The sequence below is a fragment of the Mycteria americana genome, chromosome 2, assembly GCF_035582795.1.
Source record: "Mycteria americana isolate JAX WOST 10 ecotype Jacksonville Zoo and Gardens chromosome 2, USCA_MyAme_1.0, whole genome shotgun sequence".
NCBI classification, from domain to species: domain Eukaryota; kingdom Metazoa; phylum Chordata; class Aves; order Ciconiiformes; family Ciconiidae; genus Mycteria; species Mycteria americana.
In genome coordinates this window covers 20568905-20592564 of record NC_134366.1, presented here as the reverse complement: position 1 = coordinate 20592564, position 23660 = coordinate 20568905, and the positions used below count along the sequence as shown (strand labels likewise).

Sequence of the window (23660 nt, the reverse complement as noted above, 5' to 3'; positions counted from 1 at the left end):
AGACTCTAACTGCAGTGTGGCAAGAGAAGGCGTTGTTTTCACTTTGCAGTTAATTTATTTCTTGAATATTGCTAGTAAATTAAGTCCCATCCCTCAATAAAACATAGTTTTTGTATTTTAATTGTGTTTTGGCCTGCGAATGAGCATAGTTCTTCAGTTTCTTCTCACATTGCTTGCTTGTAGCCAGAAACGACAGGCATGGTTCATTAGAAAATGATAAAAGAAAATTATAAAGCTGTTGTGGGAACTGAGAATAGGAGTAGGTTTTGGATTTTGTTTCTTGGGTTTTGGGTGTTTTTGAGCGAGCAGGAACAGAAGGCTGTAATCATACAAAAAGCTTCTCTTTGCATGGCCAGAGCCTATTCAGCTACAAAGTGCTCCATTCTCAGGTGGTAGAAATCTCGGGTGAGACTTAATGATCCAAATTCTGGTAGTTGCTTCAGTTGAGCGGTAGTGCAGATCCACAGAATGAATTAACTGTTATTTTGAGGAAAATAAAATTGGAAGGCAAGAAAAGAGGAAAATAAAATTAGGTTCTCAATGATATCATTCACCTGTACTTTGCTAAATAGAAAGCTGTCCTTTGTCCTACCACTGCAGTCTCCAACAGGTATCCAATAGACAGAAGTATCCTTTGCTTTACAAATGTGAATTAATCCTAGATAGTATTAATCCTTGATACTATTTGACACATGTTTATTTGGGGTATAGATTAGATGATCTCACAAGGTCCTGTCCAGGCCCTTGTTCTTTGATTCTACAGGCTAATAAGAGACTGTTTTACTTTGTTACATTAGTACTGTGAGCTTGTTGCATTTTTACAGGACTTTTAACCTAATTATTCTCCAGGTGATGAAAACAAAGTGACACTTCTTGGTCTTGGAGCAGTGGAATATCTCTATAAACTCATCTCGCATGAAGATCCAATTGTACGTAGAAATGCCATTATGGTGTTTGGCATCATGGCTTCTAATCGTAAGGGTCTTCATTTTTTAATATTTTTCAATGTGTATGAGTGTGGTCATCAAAGCAATAGGTGGCCCACATGAAAAAATCCTATATTAACAGGCCACAATAAAGGAACAAATTCAGCTAGAGTGAACTCCACTGATTTTGAAAAAAAAATTACAAGAGAAGTTACTTTTCCTCCAACCCTTATTTTTGTTTTGATGGGGCCAAATTGAAACAGTGTAATACTGGAATTATGTCTATCAGGGAAAGCCTGACTACATAAGATGGCCGCCAATGTGGACATGACACACTCTTCTCTTTTACAAAAGTTGGAGGAGAAGGATAAAGTAGTATTTATCATCTACAGAAAATGCTATGGTTAAATATCAGCTGTTACTTGAGGCATTAGTGTAACTACAGTAATAAGGGAGAAAATGTGTTAAAGTAGCTAACTCAAGTATTGATGGCAAAAAAACCCCTGAACTATCAAGCATTGGCATGCATATTTACCCAGCTTCTTTGGCAGGTCAGTACTGCTGTAAATGGTTTGTTATCTGTATCTGAGCTAGTGAAATTCAAGCCGTCTTGATTATTTCTCAGAGACATTGCATTCACAGCAAGGTAGTGTAGCTACTGTAGCCATACCATTATTAAATTATTTAACCACAGTATATGCAGATTTTTTTGTACCTTTTTATAAGGTGAGAATGAATGTATTACATCCATGCTGGGTGGCTGAGTGCCAAATGATCAAGCTGCAGTGACTGGTATGTAGACATACCTGAAGATGAAAGAGTAAGTGACATAAGGTTGAGTTTCAGTGGCTGTTACTTTTACATTGCTTTATAAACCTACATCTAATTAATATAATTAATCAGGTCTTATTTTGGTTGATGTTCTACCCAGTTGTCTTTCATGGTGATATCCTAACCACTATTTAAGTCTTTCGGTCAACTGCTACCTGCTTTTCATGTTGCATTGGATGTTACGCTCTTTACCTTACTTTCAACTCAGCATTAGCATATAGTCATTCCCTTCAGACTGCTGCACAAACATGGATTTGAATGACTGAAGATCTTCCACTTACATTCACATCTTAATTGTTTTTTTTCTTTAAAAGTATATTCAGCTTATACCATTTTTCTTGCATTTCAACACTGTAAGTGTTGATAGTAACAACACAGCCCTGTAAGATTACATGAAGTCTGTCCCAAAGAATGTTTTTTGGTCATTCTATCCAGTGGTTGTGGTTTTGCTAGTTTGCCATTGACAACAATAAAAATGCATTCTGAAAGTCTTTACTGTGATTTTAATAAGACCTATATAATTCTGTGTTAGCATAAAATTAGAAAGTGATGGGTTGAAAATTAAATAACAGAAGGATTGCTTTTAGTTTGATAATTTTAACCACAACTAATTTTAACTATTGCAGTATGACTTCTTTGACAACTAAAACTGTGAAATATTTAATCAGAACCTGCTAGATGCAAGTGTTTTGAATAAAGTTTCAATGAAGTATTGAGCAACTTTGTATATATCAAATGTCAAAGAATGTTGTCTGGTACTTGAAAATCTCCTGTATGTTTTCTGGGCCTGTTATGATCTTGGTATAATTTCAGTTGTGTGTCATTCTCAGTCAGATCTTTTTGTCACTCAGGGAGTAACCATAAGTGCATTTCCCTTGGAGCAGAATCTGTTTCGTTACTCAGCCAAGACTGCCAAACTAAAGACTTCATATTTGTATTTATTTCATTGTAGACGATGTCAAGAAGTTATTGAGGGAACTGGATGTCACAAATTCACTTATATCACAGCTGGCGCCAGAAGGTAGCTTGCAGTATTCATTCCTTGTGCAAAAATACACTCAGAAATAATTTATGATTGCCATTTGATCGGACAATTTAATAAAATCTTCCTTGTAACTTATGATTTGTCATACTACATGTTAAATAGGTAATTGCTTTTATAGGAGTAGCTCTGTTACTCACAGAGTAGTGTTTTATGTTGTACAGATGGAGCAACATGTTTATGGAGATGTCAGGTATGATTAACAGCTATTGTTTATTGACTTCAAATAATATTTTAAACCACTGGATTAGTGAACATATACTGTGCTGAATACAACTTGATCAAAATATTTCTTTTTCCCCCCCCACAGAAGATGTAGTTATCCATGAATTTGCTACTCTGTGTCTAGCACATATGGCTGTTGAATATACTACTAAAGTACAAATATTTGAGCAAGGTGGATTAGAACCACTTATCAGACTGCTAGGTAGCCCTGATCCTGATGTTAAGAAGAATTCAGTTGAATGTCTCTACCTCCTGGTGCAGGTAAAGTTTGTTGTTGTTGTTTTAAATTACAGAGGCAGATAAGCACTCTCTCCCCACCCACCCCCTCCTTTGTGGGTTAATAATTTTAAAATATTTGGTTCCTTTACTCTCCAGTGTTCATCACTGTATTTGAAAACAATACACCCAAGTCTTTGACTGTTACATTAGTTATGAATATAGCTGATTTTACTCTAATTCTGTTGAACTTAATGCAATTATCCATGCTGTACAGCAATTGTAAGTAAGATCAGAATCAGATTCAGATTTTTTAAATTAAATATGAATTTGTTTTCTTAGTTGGAAAATGTTAATCTTGGTAATGAGAGTTATAACCTATCCAAAAGATTGGAATAATCCTGTAAATTAAAGAACTAGTAATTGCATTGTGCCTTGTTTTGGCAGGAAGTCCGTAGTCACAATTTTGAACATCTTTTTAATGATAGGTGAATGTTGTCAACAGCTACTTTCCATACTGGGAGGAATAGATTTGTTATTGGCTACTTTCACACTCAGCACTAATGTCATCCATATGCTGCTTAGCAAAAGAATGGTGCATTTGTATGGCAGTTCTCTTCCATGGCTTAAGCGAATCAATTCAATAATGAATTCAGTTTATAACTCTATCTCTTTTGGGGCATCAGAGCATGTCTATTCAGAATCGCATTTTACTCTTTCTCCTTTTTTACTATCTCGCTGTCTTTGTTGCAGGGTATATCTGGATAACTGCACCTGGTGCTTGCTTATATTGATAAGGATAATTGCATACTGCACATGTGCAATAAGCTATTTAAAAGCAAATCGTAATTTTTTTTCTGTTTTAATATAATCTACAACTGTCTTTTTATTAAGCTGCATATACACTGTTTAAAGTTGAAATTTTATATTGTCATTTTATAATTACTAAAACAGAAGAAGATATAACCAGGCAACCACAGTAGAGTGTGAAAACTATTTCCCCCCCCACTGAGGTAAATAAAAATGATTAAACTATATTTTTAAAAACTTTCTCAAAGAAACATGTATGTTGAGACAAACATGGCTAAACCAAGAGTAAATAGGCTTCCTTAGGACTAGATTGTGTAGTGTGTACTTCAGTCACGCAAAAAAAATTGGAATTTAAGGTTGCTGGGGCTTGATCATATTCAGTTTGATTCTTAGGTAAAAAGCAAGAAATATTCAGAACTGCAAGTTCTGGAATATTAACTTATTTTTGTGTGTATGAAATCAGATTTTTTGTGTTCTTTCTGTAAAGTCAGGAGTTGATGTACCGTTATATTCTCTATCACTAACATTCTTTGTTGAATATTTTACTGCAGGATTTTCAAAGCCGTGCTGCAGTTCGTGCACTGAATGTAATTCCACCCTTGTTGGAACTACTGAATTCTGAATACCCAGTTATTCAGTTGTTAGCCCTTAAAACCTTAGAAGTAATTAGCAAAGACAGAGAAACCAGGATAATACTGGGAGAAAATAAAGGATTAGATTGCCTTCTGAAGATACTGGAAACCAATGTACAGTTTACTTGCCTTAAAAGTTTTTTGTTCTTGCTGCTAATGTTTGTATGACTAATGAGAAATGTTATTCATGTTATGGAAAAGTGCTAAAAGAAGAAAGAGCTCCTTACTTGGAGCTAACGATGATAGAAATAGGATAAGCTAGGATACCTAGCTTACTAAGAAAGGGAGCAAAGAGATTCACCAAAATGTTTATATTTGCTTTACTGCTTTATTGCTATTAGTAATATCATTTTGCATTTACTGTCCATTTCTCAAACTGTTGTAAATATCAGAAAAATCCACCATATAGCTTTTTATATGATGTTTTCCCAAAATTTTTTTTATTATATGCTGAACTCTGGTGCTGGTTCCTAGTTTGAACACTGATCTTTTTTTCTGAATTTACTTTGCTATCAATGACCTTAAATATAATTTCCTACCTTGGAAATTTCATGGCTTATGCTATTATGAGACTCATTTCAGTGCTGCTTGAGTTCAGATGTCACCATGGGAAATATAATGCATAGAAAAATTTGTGAAGTTTTTGAAATTTTAAGATGACAGGTCCCTTCTGAATACCTGCCTAACCCACTTCGATATAAATGAGAGACTTTACTTTACTTTACTGAGAGAGGTTTTTACTGTTTTTGATAAATTGTGTTGCATCCTAAGGCACATCAAAGAAAATATACAAAAAATATAAGTATGAAAAGATGTGCTTTACAGTATAAATAAACTGTCCAAAAGAAAGTTATGACAATTATCCTACAAAGTTAAAACCCAAAGATATTTTAATCCCAATTTGAAGGTTATTTGTTTGGGGTTTTTTCCTTATTAGGAATTCAGCGATCTACATGTGGAAGCTCTTGCTGTGTTGGGAAATTGTCTGGAAGATGTGCATACTCTGCAACTGATTCAGCAGACAGGAGGCCTTAAAAAGCTACTTTCATTTGTAGGAGTCTCTACTGTTCCCGATATTCAAAGGAATGCAGCAAAGGCAATTACCAAAGCAGCTTATGACTGTATGTGACTTTTTAAAAATCCATGCACATGAATTTGATTATGAAGTAAATTTTCATCCAGAATGAGGCCGTCTTATCTGGTTGAGGGTAGTACTTGTGCTGAGGAAAACACTGGCAAGAATGAATTACAGTGATGAATCTTGGCAATCAGAGCAGCAATTGGATGCTAGGCTATATATATATGAAAATGTTAAGATTTTGCCTCAATTTATTTTTAAATGTAATATATTCTTGCAAAATGCTGACCTCAAAAAGGAAAACAGAGCTCTGAAAGTATGATCTTTATCTTTTGTTTGGTGATGCCAGGTAACTGCCATCTTAAGCCACCTCTGCTGGCACTATTTCTCATCGGTATCAGTTAAGACTTAATAGCAAGCTTACTTCCTTTCGCATACAACTGCTCGTCTAAATGTCAGGCAATTTCAAATACAAATTCCTTTAACAGGAACATGAAAAAAAGCCTTTCAAATGGCTTCCAGATTAATATTCCCAGTGGAGTTAAATAGTTTCATTGTCATCTTTTTATAATTATTCATCCTATAGTTCTTTTTTATATGCTTTTCTTTAATTCACCAAGGAATTCTGAATTAGGCAGAACATGCTCATCACTTTTGCCCACAAGGATGCTCTTTAAATAGATCTACACTTGAAATTCCTTCCATACATTGGTTTCTGAGTTGCAACATATGCCTAGTAGTGCTATATAACAAAATGCAATGTAAGAAATAACATACTTCTGTCTATAGAAGATTTTAATTCTGTCAAGGGATTTTGATGACAGTAACTGTGACAGTAGAGCTTAAATATTTCATTCTTATTTCTATCATCTCGTGGTTGAATCATGGCTTTAATTTATGTGTATTTTACAAATATGTTATCTAATTTAATACATGGCTAAAATAATCTCTCCTTTCTACAGTATTTCAGACCTCCTTTTGTCTCTCCCCATCTTATCTTTCCAATTCTTTTCCCACCTTCCTTATTTTGACGTCCTGAATATTTGTAATTATTTGGATTGCAAATGATAGATGAAAAGAGTGGAATCTACCTTTCCTAGTATTCTGGGGGTTTCTGTATGCTTTTATCATTATCTACTGGAAGCTTTGCAAGTCACTGAAAATTATTTTCATTAATGTTTAGGTATCAAAGATAGGAAGGGACTTTCTTATGCCAGTATTTTCTTTGTGTACTTTCCTGTATTGTTGTTTTATTATGCTACTTAGGACTGTCAGTATCATTTTTATAGTCCTGTGACAGGCTTGTAAGTAGTATGCTAAGCAGATTTATATTTGCTCCTACTACTTTCTACTGCATCTTACTCCTTTTTCATATTTATTTTCAAATAAGCATAGCCTTCTTTTCCTCTTTCACACCTTTTTCAGTTTTTGCGGCCTAATATTTTAGCAGCTGTTAGGAGAAGCATGCCTGAACACAACATTTTTAAAACACGGTGGCAAGAGCTACACATAATATATTACAGTACTGCCTATGATCTTATATCATTGGATGTTACCGTCAGTGAAGATGCATCTTCTTGTCATACTTCTTTACAAATGGAGTCAATGTGGTTTCATTATAAAGGTTTGCTCTCTTCTTCAGCCTGTGACAGTTGGTATGGATGCGGCAAGCTGGGAAAATAGATCAAAAGAGGATTTAAAATATTTGCTTCCAAGCTGTAGAATTTTGGTGACAACCAGTTAGACAAAGGGCAACATGTTGTACTGGTGCAGTGGAAAGCACAGTCCAGTAAACTTGCTGCTCAACATGGCCCCCAGAAGTATTGAATTTATTTCAGATACATAGAGCTACTGGTCTAAAGTCAGCTTTCCAGTGGAAAGAAAAGTGACATTGGGGTCATTATAAGAAATAGTCCAAGTGCAAAAAGAAAACAGAAATTTCTGCAGTTCTTGTTTGTTTGGATCCTGGTTGGAAATATACTAAACAGCGTATCCAAACTGCAACGCTGATGTATACTATACTAATACTTGCCTTGATGTAAATCCAATATAATACAACACAGCTCTAAGTTCTTTTATCACTTTTTCATTAAATTTGCAATAGCCATACAGTAGCCCACATTCTTCAGGTTTGATAATTGTGGTTGCATTTTATGAACATTTCCTGCATACTTGAGAAAAAAAATACCACTTCTCATTGAAATGAAAAACTTACATGTTCTATCATAGCAGAATTATCTGTCTGGTTTTTTAATCCTGGCAGCTGCGTATACAGCAGTGTCTGGTTTTGAAATTATTATTGTTGACAGATGGAATTTAGTTTTGTTTTTTTGCTGATAAATGTGATCGTAGCAATCAGTTTTGGTTTATGCCCCTTTCAGCCCTTTGGAAAGGGACTCCTGTAACTTTTTGTTGTTGTTATAAGACAGATGTACCCCTTAAGAACTATTCTCAGTCTCAGAATAAATTACATGGTATAAATACTGTATTCAATTTTAAATAACATCTTTAGGATGCTGCTCTGTTTAAGTAAATTAAAATTGATCATATTTCTATACATAACCATTACGCTTTTGCCCCTGAAAATTTGTTTTGTTCTGTAACATAATTTTGAATTTAATATATTAATTTATCAATGGTTTTATTTTGTATGCTCAGAATTACAGTGGTGAATTTTACTGTGATTCCCTCCTTGTCCAGAAAATAATGCAGTCATTTCAGAATGCAAAATACAGTTTAATGCTATAAATTATTGAATACCTGTGAGTGGATTATCTGGACTGTTGATTAAGGAGGGGGAGGCCCTGACTTTCCCCTGACAATGCCAGACACACCAGCACAACAAAATGCTATGGAGTGTGTATGGAGAAATTGATGATCATGCTCACTCGAGTTTGGCCTCACTGCCAAACTTCTGGTTTGAAGCTCTCCCCGTTCTTTCCATGTATCTAAATGCAAATCTTTTCAAAAGGGAGCATACTAAACATGCTCCGTAGCCTGATTAACATATGCTTTTTCATAATACAGGTTTTCATTTATCTGGGTTATCTCAACTCAAGATCAGTGAGAGCTCATGATATTATTTAACATTAACTTTTTTTCATTTGCAATTGGTATAAATAATTCCATAAGGTCATGACAGTGAGCTGAGTAGGTAATCAGTAGAACTCTGACCATGATTTTGGGGTAAGAAAGGGAAATAGGAAGATATATTGAAAAACAAAGATTGGCTCATGATGGGGTCATTGCATGAAAAACTGGACAGAAGTGTTAGTACGCCAGACTCTTTTAGTTGGGTGTGCCCGAGTATTTTACTTTGTGTTAAATCAATGTATTCAAATTACTTAGGGGTCAAGAAATTCATCACTGTAAATACGGTGTTGGCACTGACATGAGAAGTGCTTAAGTACAAAGGATGCTTTTCAATTGTACATTCTTTCTTTTCTATAGTAAAAGCTAAAGGAAACAACTCATACAAACAGAGAGGATCAGCGGAAAATAATCATCCCTTAAATAGAGTTGGTACCTGGATCTTAAAATATTAATAATTTTCATCTGTCTGTCTAGCTAGCAAAATATAGGTGCATACTGTTTACCGTAAATTGAAATCCAAAATCTGTTTTTCCACGTTATTGAAAAAGTCTTTATTCTGTTTAAAATATTTTAAATTGCTATTTTCATTCATTCAAATGAATTATTATAATTAATGTTATTATTTCACATAGGCATAAATTATCTTTAAAATGAAACACCCATCATCATAACTGCCTTTAAAAGCAAGAATAATTTTTAAGAAAATCTGTATAGTAATAAGTAATCTTGCTGTACAAGAACCAAATTCCTGAAGCATGAAGAACCTTTAGAGATCATTATTAGGGATTATGGACTACTTTGGCAAGCAACAGGACAGCGGCATACTTGATTATTTGTCAAAACGGTCTGTAATCCCAATTAAGGCCTTCTCTTGAGAGCTGGCTGATATGCATCAAGGTTGTGGCCCAAGTTCTGCTGATGCTTAAAATCCTCCCTGTTTTATTTGTTGCATCTTTTGCTTTGTGATTTCAATTGTGTATCTCTGATGATTCTAAAAATATTTAAAATTGATCTAGAGAGGAGAAAATGGCTAGCCGTCTCATGTATGTGCATTGAGTCATTTCTGCCATAACTAGATTTTCAATCAAACTTTCTTTTCATTGGCTTTGTGGACTTCTATTTGTTTACTTTTATTCACTACCGATTCAGTTTTATTTAAAAGAATACTTCCGATATTTTTATTTCCTTTTTAAATTTTTTATTCGTAAGACAACAGTCCAAATAAGGGAATGATCACTCAAAGCATTAGTAAGGACTGGTAAAATTTCCAAATGTGTCGAAGTCATCCTGACTTCTCGGTTCCTGAATTTCTCTGATACATTTGAAAATTTTACCTTGTAGATATAACTTCAAGCATGTAATTAATGTGCTTTAAATTATGCATATGGTTAAATGTTTACTGACCCTCATAACTGTAGAGCTTCTATGCTGTCCAGTGCCTTTCTGGCTGAGAAAGTTTCACTCAGGGCTCTTTCTAACAAACACCTGCACTTTCGATCTCATTCATTTTGGGATGAGTGAGCTTATTAGTATAATTGTCAGATGTCTGTAGATACTTTGTAGATGCTTTATGTTGTTACTTATGTAGAGGAAGGGAACATATAAGTCCTTTCTTAGCCGCTGCAGATCATTGCAGTGTAGGTCAGCAGTGAACCCTGTGTCACTAGGCTAAAATGTGAAATTGAAATTCTCTGCAAAGTGTGCAGTAATGAAGAACTGCAAGCTGTGCAGAATTTAAAATTCAATTTTTAACACCTCTTGCCTTTTTTTGGCTATTGTAGTATGTTAATTGGTACTCCACCAAGTTCAATTGTACATTTACTAGTGTGTTCTTCAATTTTATGCATTTGGACTTGGTTAGCATAAACTGAAGTGAGCATGATCCTCAGTAAGTATGATCTGTTGAATTGGAAAAGCTGTTTTCATCAAGCCTGTATGCATTCTGCGGTTTTAAGTCTTATAGAGAACAAACTTTGCATTCTGTTGGGCTATGTACGTTTAAAGCTGTATTTAATAGTCATCTTTTGGGCTTGATTCAGAGTTCACTGAAGTCTAATGGGGTTTGGATCGGGTCCTTTGTGTACATTTCTCTATTGCTGGTTCCTCTGTTACCAAAATATTTCCATTTCCATGGTATCAAAAGCAAGTGTTGTGTTGGAAACAACTATATGAAATCAAATTTGTGTCCTTTCACTGATTTGGAAAATGAATGCAGATTAATGCTATTGTTCTTTTTCATTTAAAGCTGAAAACAGAAAAATCTTAAATGAGGAAGAGGTTGAGAAGTGTCTCATAAACCTTTTGGAAATTGATAACGATGGAGTTAAAGTTGCTGCTTCCCAAGCAATTTCTGCCATGTGTGAGAATTTAGCTAGCAAACGTGCATTTGGACTCCAGGGTAAGTAAGGTGGGAAGGGATGAACTGAGGATCTGTGCTTTTCCTTTTATAAGGAGCATATTATAGTTTTTCAGATTGCCATGATTTATTTAAAGGTTCATGTATACATTTATTTCTTTCAAAGGGATTCCCCAGCTAGTACAGTTGCTAAGCAGTGACAATGAAGAGGTAAAAGAAGCTGCAGTGACAGCATTAGCTAATTTGACAGCAGCCAGTCCTAGTAACGCACGGTGAGTCTGCAATAATTAAATTATTATTTAAAACACTAATCTGAACACGAGTGATAATATTTTGATTTTTAAAGAATGCCTCATCTTGTCCTTATCCTACAAGGCAGATCTGTTTGAATTTGACTGTAAGGCACTTTTTGGTGCTTATGAGTCATCTGGAATAGGTTGATTCTCATCAGTGTTATAAAAGTTACATGATCTCTACGAACGTTTGCTTTATCAAGGAAAGGTACGAAGCAGGTGTAATGAAAGCAGAGATATAAATCGTGTTTTGAAGAGAACATATGAAGAAAATATGCCTCGTAATCTAAGACATTCAATGTGTGGTATTTTTTGAAAATTCAAAATCAGTAAGGTATCCTTTAAAATTTGATGGTTCATGCAACTTTTTTGACTGATTTAAACCCAGTCTTTGAGGGAGATAGCACTCAGATATTCTGAATATTGTCATTGTCTTTCTTTTTCTTTTTTATTGTTTCCCAAGTAATAGAGAATGCTCATAGTGCATTCTCTAAAAGAAAAGAAGTGTAACTTCAGTATCCAGAATAACTAACAAAGGATGGTTAGCTGACTATAAGTTCCAAAATAATTGTACCAACTAAATTCTACTGTCAGTTGCAGAGTTCTGTTACCCCAACTCTATTAAAAGTTCTGTTCAGGGAAAAGAAACAGAGCGGTCTGACGTATATGAGCAATCACATGTAACTAACAAACCGTAAAATAAAATTCCTTAAAAGTTTCCTGGAATATACTCAAGGAAGTTGTAATCCATTCACAGGCATTCTTTGAAGTGAAAAAGTAAAATAACTCACCAAATAAATTATTTGTTTCAATTTATTGATTCAGCTCTAATAGTCACCAGTATTCGCTTAATGTTACCAGATGGAGCCATAATTTGACACAAGAGAATAATATTCTGTTCTCAGATTCACATAGTGGATTTTTTTTGTCTGATACTCTGCTCTCCTCATGTGCATGACTCTTCAGTTGGTGTCAGTGGGAGTCATACACACATAAAAAGAGCACAGTACTGGAGTCTAGGGGTCAAACTTTCAGCTCTGCTACAGCTGTTTTTCAGCGCAGCCCTTTGAGGTTTCACATTGTGAAAAGGGGAAATCTCTGGAGAGTTTTGAGTTGGTATAGCAGCTTATGCCAACTCATTCAGTTTTTTTTGCCAAGCAGATAGTCAGGACATTGTTTAGCTCAACTGCTAGAACAATTCTCTGAGACCTCAGGCAGGGAAATAGCTGTCTCTGTTACTCTGCATTATAATGGAGTCCGTATTTGTTTCTTGCTGGGCAGAGTCAGGAAATTGTAAAGGTGGCTTACATATACTTCTCTCTTTGCAATCCAGCTCCAAATACAATATGGAAGCACCAGATAATCTAATCACAGGTCTTCTGTGAAAATCAGGAAGCAATAATTGCCATTAAATATGTATATTGGATGAATGCCATGTGACTATATAATTACTTCAAAGCTTCATTTCTAAATCAAAACCATTAATAAGTCATAGAAGGGTCCAAGTGTGACTAGGATCTATAAATGAATATATAGAGTTGAAGCCTCAGCTGATACAAATTGGTATAGTTCCAGCTCACTGACTATCTGGCCCATATTTATTTTACATTCACACAATAGGAAAAAAAATAGTTTGGAGAAAATGCATTCCAGATTGAGTTACCATAATCATATTTCATTCTGGAATATTTTGTGCATGTGTCTTGTAAACCACTGAAAATAAGTGTATATACAATGAAGATGCTGATATACTTTTATAATGATGTGACTTTGCTGTGTAATTATGTTGACAATATTCTGGTCCCAAATGAGACTAATGAGACTAGTGCCCTTTTATTGGTTATATATTAGATTCTTGTTATAAACCCTCCAAGAATATTAAATCGTAAAGCTAGTGGTAGCAGGTAGACCTTATGTGGCAAGTACAAAATGGCTACAGTAAAAGGGAAGACTATTTACTATAAATGTTTTCACTTTTTACCAGGCAGCCAAAAATTCAATCTTGTTGAACTCACATACATGTGTTGTGCCATATTTCATTTCATGAGCATTTTTGCATGTATTATGTTGATTGAAGGATGTGTACCTTGCCCTTTCATTTTGTACAGTATATATTACAGAATGTAAACAGAGTACAAGACACTGTTGGTTTTGCTGGAGATTTGTTGTCCTTGTCAGGAATATTTGGTAAGAAATGTTGTCTGCTTTTCATCTAATATGGAAAAAAATACAAGTTAAAACAAATTGTGTAATTAAGGCTCCCACAATAGCTAGCTCATAAGGATAAAGTCTTCCATTGATTAATAACACAAGAACAGCATAGGCAATAGGCAATACTACCCCCCACTAATGTATATTAACCTTGACCTTTAGGTGCTTCCCCACAGCAATGAAAGGCTAGTTCTATACCCCTACCCAATCAATCCTTTGTTTCTCAACTGAGACAGCTAATAAAGGTGTCAAATATGGTGGAGGTTTTGTAATTAGAACACCTGTTCACAAGAACGGGACAGAGACCAGCTTGTCATTTCACACAAGTCCCCAAGCAACCATGATTTGGTGAAAATAAATAAATAAATTAATGAACAACTCTGGCCCCCATAGTATTTTAACCAAGGATCTAGAGCAGAAGAGAACCATACCAACAGTTTGAGTTTTCAGGTTTACTGAAAAACATGGATTTTCAATATGATCTGTACCAGAACACATAAAAATTACTATAAATAACTTTTAAAATATTTCAGCATTTAGGCTGATGTTGTGTCATGCTTCAGTAGCACACAGAAAAAAGTACGGTGGTCAAATGCCTCATTAGTTTACAGATTGACACCCCCAGATGATGCTTTTATCAGAATTTTATCATAAAGTAAGACAGAATTGTAATGCTGCTGTGTATTGATGATAAACTCTTTGTAAACTTGTTAATAATTAGGCTAAATAAAAATAAAATTGCAAAGTATACTGCAATTTAAAATCCCATGTACTTACTCTAACATACAATAAAGACATTATTTTGGTATGTTACTATGTGTATAGCTCTGCGGCCGTCCTTGATATATGTGTCAGGATTTGTTTCTGTGGGTCTGCTGCTAGGAAGAAGAGAATTATGTTCAGCTGGGTATTTGCATCCACTTCACATTTTTTTTAATCCAGAACACTAACTTGCTTTATTGAAAATTGTATACAGTTATTTGGACAGCAGAATGCCATTTTAAAGAATCTGTGAAATCTGTCTATTTTTGATGTGTCCGAGCATCAGGAAATGTAGGCATAATCACTTCAATAATGTATATTATGCACAAATTGAAAAATTACACACAAACAAAGAAACAGCAGTGCCATCTATTGGACAGAAAAATAAATTATTCTGTGCTATACAACTAACTACAGAACAAACATTTTAGTTCAGCCTCTGCCTATTTTTTCCCATTTAAAGTGTAATCAATTATTTTCGCTTCTCATGTATTTAGGATAAGCTAATTGTGTTAAATATAAATATGATATTAGTTAGAAGTAACACATAGAAATAAGATCTCAAGTGTACCCGTTAGTCAGACATTAATTTGACCAGCTCTTTTCTTCAGTATTGTCGTAGCATAAATGCCATTTCTAATAGCTGTCTTCATAAATCTGGCAATGTCTGAATTCTGGGCACCTAATGGAGTTACAACTATAAAGAAAAACATATGCTCTGAAATTTAGAGCTTTGTACTGGACATGAAAACTAATTAACAGCCTCAATAATATTTGTCTTAAATTGTTTATTTTAAGTGCAAAATTTATAGCATTCAGTGAGAGTTTGGTCTGGGGGAAGAAGGAAAGGGATGGTTTTTGTTCAGCTGAACTAAGGGCTCCAGGAAATTGTGGTACACGACAGACTTATGATCTGGCAGAATGTTTCTCCTGGGGTTTATAATTAGTGTCATGTTACATATTTCTAAGTATTATATCTGGATTCAAGATAGTAAAATGTCATCCCAAAAATTGCAGAGTCAGCAAGCTTGATGTTATCTAATTTTCTAATTCTTAAATTCTTCACAGGAATCAGTGGACCTATTTACATTAGCAAAATTATGTCCGTATAGGTAGTTACAGGCATTATCACAGCATCTGAATGTGTGCTTTCTCATGTATCAAGATTTTCAAGATTTGTGAGTAGGTTGGAGATAGGAAGGTAGTTTGGGAACTCATTGGTTATGGGCAGTGCCCAGTGAGGAGAAAGTGAGTTGTTCCCTTGACTTCAGTGGGTGTTGCATCTATTCCAAACTGAAACTCATATACTGATCTAATGACCCAAACTACATCCTCAGTCTATTCCGTGTGGATAATGCTCACTTGTAGTGAGAGTCTCTCACCTTCTTAAATGGAGATTTTCAGTATCCACAACAGATTTTTATTGGTTTTAAGATGGGTATGGCTGTCAAGGAATAAATTTAAAGAATGTCCAGTTTTCTTACATTTCAAATTTTGTTATTATCATTAGGAAGTAATTATTATTACCATTAGGTAGTAATATCACTAGGTAGTAATCTTCCCCATTAGGAAATCGGAAACTTAATCATAGCTTTTCTCTTTTAACACTGTAGATGTAGAATTAGGTTCCAAATTCACAAAATGGATCAATATTGAAGCATCACTATTATGTGAGAGAATACATTTGCATGAATATATGTGTTAACTTTTGAGAACAGGAACAAAAACTTCTAGTACATGAGAACTACATTTAAAAACAGAAATAGGTAATAATCCATTCTATAGGTTTTGTCTTTTTTATGGTTTAATAATTCTTCTTTATAACATAAGTTTGTGTTTCTGAAGGAGGGAATCAACAATAGAATGCCACTAGCTGTATTGTGTAAAGGTAATATGTTTTAATACTGACCCCTAGTGACAGAATTATATTTTTGAGGTACTGTGCTGCAAAGTAAAGGGATTTTATTGGGTTTTGTGGTTTGTGTTGTTATTTTTTACATTAGCACCCATTTTGCTGAGCCCTATACAAATACAAACAGTTAACTCCATGGCATGAACAGGTTCCTGTTTTGACTTTCTTTTACTGTATATCTGTAGTGGGAAGGGTGCTTTCCAAAGAAAAAAGGCAACATGGTTATTACCCAAGACCTCACAAGCTTTTCCTTACAAGTTATATATTGACTTCCACTGAAAACTGAAAAATGTTTTATGGTAAATTTCTCCCTTGGCAGAAAAGCTGAGTCAAGGCCTAATGCTGGGATGTCATTCGGAAGTGAGTTCGTGCTATGACTGTAACATCACATCAGATGACTGATGGGCAACCCATGGACAGTACCCTAAATCCACCCCCACTGGCAGGTGCAAAATGTTTCATTTGGCCAGCTGTTGGTTTTGTCTCTTAGATTTGTGAAGATGTGGCTATGGAAAAGTCCCTCTATAGACTCAGGCACTGTAACTGTATTTTGTTGCCAGTACAGCTCTTTCACAAAAAAATTTGTTGTGTATTACCCTGTTTGTTTGTTGCTTTTTTAAAGTCTGTTGCCTATCAGGGGTTATATTGAAGACAGAGACCAATATAGAGCATTCATCTCTATCTAACACAAATCTCATGTCACAGCATCCTAAAGCGCATGAGAACCTAAGTGTATCCAAAATAGTTTCAGAAAGAAAACAGAATGCTTCTAAATTGGGATAACAGTAACTATATAGAAGTTCTGCCCCTTATAGATATAGCAAAATCTTTTGGGCTGTTTGTACTCTCCTACCTTCAAAGCCTTGTGGTATGATCACTATTTATCTTACCTGTGGAAGGCTGGAATTTCACTGAGAGCGTGTGTGTTGTCACCTGTAACTTCCCACGGTAGATTTCTGTGGGATCAGGTGCAACCTTTTTCCTCCTGGATGGAGACTCCTAAGCCTGGAAGAGAAAACTGTAGTTTATATAGTGGCACAAGTACAATGCTTTCTCTCGAGTGTGTATCCCTACAATGACATTCACTGATACGCACTGAGATGAATTATCCTTTTTATGAATTAGAAGTGGCAAGGGTTATTTTACATTTGAGTAAATTTCAGACAAATGTATTGGTGCTTTTACATGCACATTTTATTTGTAGCATATTTCTAAACTAAATGCAAATTATTTAAGTATATGTTTTAACTTACTTTAGTATAGTGTAAAGTTATCTATTTTAAGTGTATATAAGGGAATTGCAGGTTTATGGCTGATCATGCAAACTTAATTCTGTCCTGCTGTGAATTTAACCTGTGCACTGGCTGTGGTGTGTTGTCTAATCGGACTGTCTTACACACAAGGGGGTAAAAATAAGCTTTCACAAGTAACTTTAAACCTTTTGACTTTCAACCTCAGTAATTTTATCTTAATGTAGTAGCGTATGTGTACTTTCTTAGAGATTTAATTTTAAGAGAGAAAAATAAAAGCCTAAGTTTCTCCACTCTGAATCATCATAAGAGCTTGAACCTTTAGCAAGGCAAAACAGATTGCTGCCATTTGAGATAAGTTCACAGTTTTCCAGAAAAGACTTATCCAGAAGTGAAGGATGGGGTCAAGTTTCACAGTCAGAGTACTGTTTGTAGAGAGACTGACTTGGCACAGCTTTTTTTATCCTTCCTCCACCACCTTGGCTGGTGCTTCCAGAGATGAAGAGGAGCCCCTGTCTCCTCAGTTGCTGTGTTCAGATGAGCTTTGGCTCTTTCTTTCCTTCCCTTACACCTCCATGAAGGCTGCTCTGGCAACTCCTGAATGTTCCCTGTTATTTTGCTTTTGTAACAATGTGGATTCCAGACTCAACATTTGTGCTGAGTTACTGATTTCTGCATGCATTGCTTCTTGGATCAGAAAAAAGAGAGAGGGGGATAGTGTCTTTTGCATGAGCTTATCCTGGCGGAAGCTACATGGGCTCTTTAAGGGGCAAAAAGGCTTTCTACTGCTGAATTTCAAGCCTTTCTCCTAATGGTGAAAGTGTCAGAAATTCTTTATAAAGGTTGCAAATAATATTATAATTGAAAGGATCAGATATCATGGATAGATAGTTCATTACCAATGCCCCTGTAATAGTTTAAATGAGGTATACTAGAGTTTTAGAACTGAGAGCTTTGTAACTCTGTCAGATGAGTTCAATGACAGACATTAGAAAATCTCTGTGTATCTCTACATGAGAGTCAGGTATTACAGTCTCTGCTAACCCAGACAGTTTAAGGTTTTATTGCTTCCAGATAGTGAGGTTTATTGAGTTTTGCATTTGTTGATGTTTTAGCAAGGCACTTGTCATTAAATAATAGGAATAGAGGGTCATTAAAAAATAGGAATAGAGGGTTCAGTTCCTGAAATGAGAAAAGAATATGGTTTGTTGATATCATCAATATTTTTATTGTAGCACAAAGGGGCCTCAAACTGTAGATCAGAGTCTCTTGTGCTAGATTCCTTTACTCAGAATAAAAATACTGACATTAATTTCCCTTGTATAGTGAAGAAAACGGAAGTAATATTAGTCTTTAAATAAAATACAAGTGACTATATACAACAGTCAATTGCTTTTGAAAATAATTAAATCACAAAGTGAAATTTTTGGTAAATGCAGAAGACGTTTATTGGATGTGATTATTCTGATGACAGAACAAGGCAAATGAAGAATACTAATACATTTAAGGGATAAAAAGGAATATATTTCTTGAGGTTTTTTGAACTTCTGGTTATGATATTCTTAGTCACAAATTACGTAATAGAGCTGGGTCAAAAATGCCTTGTGTGAAAAAGAAGTCATGCCATTTAACACAGATAGAGTTGATTTTAAAAAATGTGTGTGTAATTAGATGCATAATTCTTATGCATAATTTACATGCAATTATGTATGAAAATGAGATATGCACAGGCATAAATGGCTAGCTAAGCACCTCACACACAATCACAGTAATTTTGCACAGAAATTAAACATGCAGTTGCAAATACATTTGGAAAATGAAGTCCATAAGGAGTCCAATGGCCTTTGTGAGGAGGAAAAATCTGAATTTTTTCTGAGCAGAAATTGTGTTAAATCCTTAGTCAGAACGGGGGAAGTAAACAGCATAGATGTGAATAAAAATATAATTTAATATAAACCCCTTTATGTTCAATTGTGGTAGAAGAAGCAAAACCAAACATACTTTACCATTTTTATGAAGTGCCAATCTCACTAGTGTAAATGGAGCACAATCCAGAGTAAACAGTGGTGTGAAGCTGCACCACTGCTCTTCCCCTCTATCTGCCTTCCATGGGAGGTTGCTTAGGCTGGGGGTTTGGGGGGCAGTCTCAGTGGTTTCTGTCAGCTCTTTGAACACTGGCAGTTGCCTTCTTGGTGCTGCTGAACCTTCTCGTCAGGAGGAAAAGCTGGCTGGACTATTTCCTACGCACTAAGGAAGTAAATAATCTGTTATCTTTCTTGCCATGGCTAGGAGGCTTGGTCGGGGAGCAGAGCTATGATGTGATGCCAACAAAGAGGTGGTTCTTGCCCCAGAGAGCTTACAGTTCTAAAAATAAAAAAAAAAACACAGAGTTTTGGTCCAAAATTTACTGATGATTGTTTTCACAACACTCTACCAATGTCTGAGCTTTCCTATTGCACCCCAGACAACTAAAGCAACTAAATATTCAGTTCAGTGAAATTCATATGCATCTCCAAAGTAACTGCTTAAAAAAAAGTTTGTATTGTGAAACTTTAGGTAATGATTTTATTGTCAACTTTTAATTTATTTTTGCAGTAAAAAAGGTACAGAAAACATTTGTTTTTCTCAAACTCTCAGCATTTATTCTTTGAGTCCTGAGTGATCTTTTATAGAGAATTTTCAAGAAATCTCTTAATAAGTTGTTACTATGTATATTTAAAATTAATAATTTAAATTAAATATTTATTATCTGACCTTTTAATGTTTGCCTTTCCTATGACACTTAAGAAAAATATTTTAGCTGTTCTTGAGTACAGTAATTTGAATTCAATTGTAATCAGAATTTTACTGTTTCACTACAGGACGTGGTTAAGGTCATTAGGGTACCTGAACCATGTACACCCTGGTTAAGGTAAATGCCTAACCCTGTTAGGTTAGGCACTCTAATAATCATAACCATGTGCTTATAAATCATAAAATTTGAATTATTTTAACTTTAATTTGAGCTCTGTAATTTCTACACCTATCTTGTCTGGGTTTTCTTGTTTGTTTGGTTATGATTCAGATGGTCAGCTTCCACTTTTCAAAAAAACATGGTGATATTGCAAATGCAACATCCTTTTTTTTTTTTCCCCCCATGTCATTGTCACCTTTACTTTTCCCTAATCTTTTTCCTCCATGTTGTGTAAAGATTCAAAATACATCAACCTGCCTAATCATGGAGAGAGAAGAGCTGTGGATTTATAGAATTTACTCCTTTTCCACATCAAAAAGTGTGTACTTTTTTTCAGCTAAACCAAGGCTCCCTTATTCCTTGAGGATGTAGTCCTATAGTGGGAGCACTGATAAAGCGCACCATCTGAGCAGGATGTGTCTGAAGCAGAGCGTGTTCTGGAGGCAGGGAGAGAGGCTAGTGCTGATCTACATTAGGCAAAGACAGTGCTGGTAAAAGCTTCTTCCTGTGACTTTTGTTTCCTTGTAATAAAAAAAACTACACAGCGCATATCTCTGCCCAAGATGGAAGGGAACAAAGACCTCCATACTTAGATCTTAATGTAGTATTTCAGCACCTTAAAAACTTAAGCATATTCATTTTTTCAGCTCCCTTCTGAGGTCAGGCACTGCTGTCACTTTAGCAGCTGGGCCTCCGTGGCCCAGGGTGACAGCGCTATTTTTGTGTTTTCCAGGGGGCTATGGGGTAGGACTGAGTTGAGTTATGGATTCCTCATTCTTCCTTCTTCCCTCATAACCTCTTCTGTATGCATCTGTTGTCAGGACACAGCGTTGCCCTCAGGTGTTCGTGCCCTCTTAAAGTCTTATTCTCAAAGGTACTGGTTACCTTTAACTCTCATTACCTGCTGTTGTTACTTCTAACGTTAATTCTTTTTGCCTTGTGATCCATTGTGCTACTTGATGAAACTATACTCATGAAACTGTGATTCAAAATGAATCTGCACAGAAGTAGAATGCAGGATTGAAATAAATATGTATGATCTTCTAAATCAGTGGTTCTCAACGTTTTTGAAGTTGAGTGGCACTTGAGAAAATTGGCTGTGCTCTGTACCTCACTGAGGTCAGCTCTAAACACACAAGGAGCTGTCACCTTGCTCTTTTGTTAAGTACTTGTGTACTTGCTGGCTTTATGGAAATTATAGTAAATCTGCTTATAATGTGATTGGCTACGTCATTCAGTTCTGTATATCATCTTGGAATCAGTCTGTTAGGGACTACATGTTTATTAGGATTTCCTACAGGAGAATACATGTGTTATTGCGTGTAGTATAGGAATAGTAAGGCCTATACTTACTACAGAAGTATTGGATATACTATATTTGTGAGATGCGGTGATGCATTTCATGAGTAGTGGATCTGTCCCATAAATCTTGGAATTTCTGTGTATCCATTGTACAGGAAAAATGGATTTTTGTTTTTTTTCCTGGGTAAGGTATGTGTGTATATACTGTGTAAGGCTGTAAATCTGATAGCTTATGGACATGCCTTACTGTGCATGGCTGTGTGCATGTATGGTGAGTCTCTCCCACACTTTGGGAGGTACATGGCAGGTACATCATGTCATTGTTACACGTGCTATGAATGTGATGTTTTCTGGAAAACTTGTGGTACATGTGGTGTATAGCTGATCCTTACATGTGAAATCAACATGTCCAGGATTTCTTCATATACAGCAGCCTGACTAGAGCTACAGCACTCCTGAAGCTGGAAATCTGCATAAAATTTTCATGGGGAAGAAAAGACAATATTAACCAGAGAACCTAGAAATACAGTGGCCTTACCTAAGTTAAAACCAACCAAACAAACAAACAAAAAAACCACCCCCCCAAAAAAAACCCCCAACAACCAAATAAAACTTTTTCAGCTCTAAAGAAGAGCTGGTAAAGGAGGGAAGGGCAGTGAGGATACCCAGATAAGGGGAAATCCAGCTAATTGAAGACACTCTGAGGAGTGCATGAAAACATGGGCTTCACTTCTGAACAGAGACTGAAGTGCTTGCATTAAAGTTACTGGTGCTCCAGAAGGATTAATTAGCCAACACGAAACTGGCCCTATACCTTCATGCTGCACCCAAGCTAACAACCCTACTCACCTTCAGTCCCTGAATTGCTGCCTTTTCCCTGTTACTCCAAACTGGGGGCTACTGCCTGCCTGCCAGCCTTCCTTACACCCATGGTCCAGCTCTACCTGTGAGCTGCCATCACCTTAGAGCTGAAGCAGAGAGCAGACTAACAAATCCCGTTGGCCTCTGCTGATTCATTCCAGGTATGCTCAGGAGTATCTGCATCCCCCTCCCTGAAAATGTGGTTTGGAGATACTTGCACTCAGGTCAGTTCACAGTAAGATCTACATCATGTTGCCCATGTAATGCGATAATATAGCACAGGTTGGCATGTATTCTGCTTTCTGTCCTGTTTGCATAAGAGCATGACCATCAGCATTCCTGAGGTTTTGGTTTTATCAATGCCTTGACAGTCTTTGATAGCATAACTGTTTCTTGTATGTGTAATACTTCTAAGCTTGTGTTTATTTTGTAACTGTGAAAGTTACCAAAAGGCTAGTTAGATTTTTAGTAAGACACTTTTACAGTAAAAGTAAGATTTTCACATCCAGATTTCTCTTATTAACGTGTTGACAGAAATTTAGCAAAACTTATAAAAAATGTACACTCTTCTGTTGTTGAAGTGCTTAGATATGCTTGTATAGAGGTGGGAGTTTGTTATGTTTTTGATATAGACGAAATGTACTAAAAGGGGGTATAAAAAGCAGTTGCAATGAAAATTCAAATTGCCATCTGCACATTTCCATTGCTAACAATATTGCCAACTTTTGTTTAACAAACAGATGAGCCCAATGTAAAATTACTAAGAGCAGATAGTAAATTGGCATATGCCTCAAATCATTTGATCAAATTTTATATACAAACTCAGAAGACAATTCAATTTTTGTAGTGTGCTGGTTTATAATGACATCGGAAAAAATACCACTGAAATGAACATAAGATGATATAG

At 35.5% G+C, this 23660-nt stretch overlaps 1 protein-coding gene across 1 annotated transcript in view; it reads left to right on the top strand.

Annotated features, from left to right (window-relative positions):
- ARMC3 (armadillo repeat containing 3) overlaps nt 1–23660 on the top strand; it is a 62974-nt gene that overhangs the window by 18907 nt on the left and 20407 nt on the right. The window contains exons 5-11 of the mRNA XM_075495519.1: nt 850–975; nt 2710–2778; nt 3110–3285; nt 4602–4796; nt 5620–5803; nt 11099–11251; nt 11376–11481. Of these exons, the coding sequence (XP_075351634.1) occupies nt 850–975; nt 2710–2778; nt 3110–3285; nt 4602–4796; nt 5620–5803; nt 11099–11251; nt 11376–11481 (1009 nt within the window). The remainder of the gene's footprint in view (nt 1–849; nt 976–2709; nt 2779–3109; nt 3286–4601; nt 4797–5619; nt 5804–11098; nt 11252–11375; nt 11482–23660) is intronic.